Source organism: Lipotes vexillifer, unplaced genomic scaffold, assembly GCF_000442215.2.
Source record: "Lipotes vexillifer unplaced genomic scaffold, Lipotes_vexillifer_v1.1 scaffold426, whole genome shotgun sequence".
In the NCBI taxonomy this organism is placed as follows: domain Eukaryota; kingdom Metazoa; phylum Chordata; class Mammalia; order Artiodactyla; family Lipotidae; genus Lipotes; species Lipotes vexillifer.
Window position 1 is genome coordinate 1,470,079 of NW_006779491.1, and position 3,640 is coordinate 1,473,718.

The following is a 3,640-nucleotide window of genomic DNA, read 5'->3' on the forward strand; positions in this document are numbered from 1 at the left end:
GGGTCAGGCTCCTGGGATGCTATTCCAGACCCCTTCTCGCAGCCCAGAGCCAATTACTGCAAGGCTGACATTTAGCTGGTTGTTACAATATCGAAATACTTCCGTACTGGTTGGTTAAAGCATCTGTCCAGAGTGCCACCCGCCTCCAGGGTGACTGCACTCACAGGACCACGTCTACCCCTGAAACGGTGCCTTTGGCTAATTCCCTCCAAGGTGTCCTTTGGGCTGTCAGGTACCTGGCCTCCAGGACTCTGTGCCACAAGACAGCCAGTATTCATTGTGACTGCTTGGTGCCCTGGCCCCCTGCATGTGACCCTTCCTGGGACCCCCGCTCTGAGCCCAGAGCTGGGAGCATTGGGATTGCGCACAGACTGCCTTTCTTTGCCTCCCAGGCGAAAGACAGTGATGATGAGGAGGAGGTGGTCCATGTGGACCGGGACCACTTCATGGATGAGTTCTTTGAACAGGTAACAGAACCTGGCCCCCAGCCAACAACTTCCTTCTCCCCGGCCCCCAGCCCCCCCCTGCTCTCTACTCCTCCATCCCCTTGGCCTTTTACCAACCCCTCTGGGTCTGGCCCGTTTCCCTGAACCCTGACTGAGCCCCCTGAATCCCTTTGTCTGGCCCGACGACTTGGCTGGGTATAGCCGATTTGCTGCCCCAGGTGGAAGAGATCCGGGGCTGCATTGAGAAGCTGTCAGAGGATGTGGAACAGGTGAAAAAACAGCATAGTGCCATCCTGGCTGCCCCCAACCCGGATGAGAGTAAGTGCTGCTGCCGGGTGGCTGGGGGCTGCGGGCAGGAGTCTGGGGTCCCACCCAGACATCTCACCCGCCCCTCCCCTCCCCTCAGAGACCAAACAGGAGCTGGAGGACCTCACTGCAGACATCAAGAAGACGGCTAACAAGGTTCGATCCAAGTTGAAAGGTGAGGAATGCCATCCCCTGCCTAAGGAGGAAAAAAACTCTGCCCTCCATTGGACTAAACAGGCCTCTCTATGAGGAGTGTCTACAGACTTCCAGGAGCCAGATTCCTAAACACTGAGAAAGCATAAAACCCGAGATTTCCCAACTTGCTCCAGATGCCTTGGAGAAAGATATAGACATGACAGGGAAATGACAGAGAGGAGGCTTTCTGTCCAAATTGCATCTGAGCTCTGCTGGTTCCATCAGCAGGAAGGTCCACCAGGAAAATACAGTCTTCCAGGTGGGTTTAATTTCACGAAGGCCTCATTTCTCCAGAACGGTTGCCGGACATAGCGCTAAGCACCCAGTAGGTGGGCTCAGCAAATGCTTCTGAATTGGTATCCTTAGCACAGGACAGATTGGACTGTGTGGCTGACATCAGGGGCTGGCAAACTTTCAGGAGGGACTTGCCAAATGCTCATGTATTCACTCTAATTTAAGGACTTGGGTGCTGGTAATAACCACCTTCCCCCAAATCACTGTGGGTTGGGAACCTCCTTGTCTGCTGGTGCCAGGGGAATAGCAGTGTTACCATGATGCTAATTTGCATGCTAATGGTAATTCAGCATCAGAAAACATTTGCTGAGCACCTTGAGGCACATTGCTGGGCTTTGGGGGAAAGGAGTCATGTCAGATGCCTGGCTCTGAGCACAATGACCTTGGTCCAGCGAGATGAGGACAGGGACTCCGTGCCCTCCTGGACTCAACAGGAGGCCATATGTGAGCCTCCAGTGCTGAGCTGTAAGCCCTTTGCACTCAGGAGAGCGTGCTAGAAAGCAAAATGATCCAAACTGGGAGCACACTGATTGCAAATCCAGACAGAGGGAGCCCACCTCCAATCACCAGCTCACTCTGGACAAGTACCCTACCCTCAGTTCCTCATCAGTACAGTAAGAACTACTAAAGCAATTTCAAAGCTAGATGTTTTTGTTGTTGTTGTTTGTTTTTGTTTTTTGGTAGCAAAATCTTTTTTTCCCAAGTGAAATCTTACCCCAAATTCCAATACATACAACACATAAAAGTCAGGCTGTTCTGGCTGACCTGGGGTTGGGAGACCCAGAGCCCTACCTGCCTAGCCTCCTCATCACTCCCAGCAACAGACCCCTCTGAGGTTCCTTCTCAGAAGCAGGGTTCCATGGGACACAAGTTTAAAAATCCCTGGGCTCAGCAATTTCTTTGAGCCCATTGAGCTCTGACATTAACACTCTTTATAAGACCATGAGGAGGGCTGTATGGTTTAGGAGTTCAGGAATAGACCAAGAAAGAAGCTAGGAAAAGTGGCAGTGGCTCAGAGGAGCTGACCCTCCAGAGCTCCAGAAAAAGAGAGATCATCTTCTCCATCTTTCTCCAGCTCTGTGGTGGCATGAGCTCCGGCACTGTGTGTGACCTTGAATGAGTTGTTTTTTCTATTTCAACCTCAGTTTCTAATCTGAAACCTGGACTGAACTCCCAGGATTACTGTAAGAAGTCAGTAAGACCCTGTAAAGGATCCCTTCCTCCTGGGCTTGGCCCCAGCCCCAAGTCTGACAACAGGGTCCCAGTCTGGGCCAGAGATTCCAACATTCCTGGGTGTGTGTTTCTGGACTTTTCCCATAGCAGCTGGGCCAGAGCTGTCACTCAGTCCCTGTCCCGCCATCGCTGGCGGGGGAGCGTTGGGGTGCCATCCAGCAGCGTACCTCCACCGCTGCCAGGAACGGAGAAGCAATGTTCTCGGGAGTGGCCCGGAGGCTCTTCCAGGTCTGAGAGGGCCTGGTGATTCATCCCTGCTGCATTTTCCAAGCACAGTAGATCTCACCCTCAAGCTCTTTTTTAGAAAATCTAAATAAGTGTGGGGAGTGCATGATCTAGAAGCAGTAATCCCAGTTAATCTGTGTGCTTTTCCAGAACATCCTTTAGAAGTGGGGATTCCTGGGACAGGGATCACTTTGTTAGGCGGGGGGAGCTATTTTCTCTGTTGGAACATCCATCCACTTACCCTAGAATTTTCCAAGGAAAGGGCAGCCACTAGAACCTGACCCACTTGAAAGTGCTTGCCTTCCACCAGAAAAATCCCAGGGTGGGTTCCTGACCCTTTTCTGAGGCTGCAAAAAGCAGAGTTCTTCCACCCCCCATACAGGGGATGTGGACTGAGGGGCTGGGCAGGAGTTACAGCTTTGGGACTTTCCAAGACGCAATCCTTCCACCAGAACAAATAGCCCCCTTCTGTCTGGTGACCGACTGACCCTCAATGTCCCCTCCTACCTGGTTTCCAGGCCCCCTCAAACATTGGTCCCTTTATCCGCTGGCCTCCTTCCTCCCCACCCTAGAGTCTTTACTGTCTGCCCTCGCCTGGGTATGACATCCGTTCACGGGCCTGGGGGGCCTGCCTCGGGGTGTCCACCCTTCATATGTCTCAGACCCCCGCCCCACATGCGCCGGGTCTCCCGCCCTCCCGTCACTGCGTCCTCTCTCCCGCAGCGATCGAGCAAAGCATTGAACAGGAGGAGGGGCTGAATCGTTCCTCTGCGGACCTGCGCATCCGCAAGACCCAGGTAGGAGGCAGCGGCCAGGCACGGTCAGGGTCGGGGCTGGGACCAAACCGCACTGGACCGGACAGGGGAGGGGCCCAGGCTGGAGCACTGCCTGTTGGGCGTGGGCGGGCCAGAGCAGGCACTAGCGTGGGGCGTGGCCAAGGG

At 54.0% G+C, this 3,640-nt stretch overlaps 1 protein-coding gene across 2 annotated transcripts in view; it reads left to right on the forward strand.

Moving 5' to 3' along the window:
* The window catches only part of STX1B (syntaxin 1B), a 16,034-nt gene that overhangs the window by 8,536 nt on the left and 3,858 nt on the right, over positions 1-3,640 (forward strand). For both annotated transcript variants that reach the window (XM_007452699.1, XM_007452700.1), the window contains 4 exons: positions 393-467; positions 665-764; positions 853-927; positions 3,423-3,496. In XM_007452699.1, coding sequence (XP_007452761.1) covers positions 393-467; positions 665-764; positions 853-927; positions 3,423-3,496 — 324 coding nt within the window. The remainder of the gene's footprint in view (positions 1-392; positions 468-664; positions 765-852; positions 928-3,422; positions 3,497-3,640) is intronic.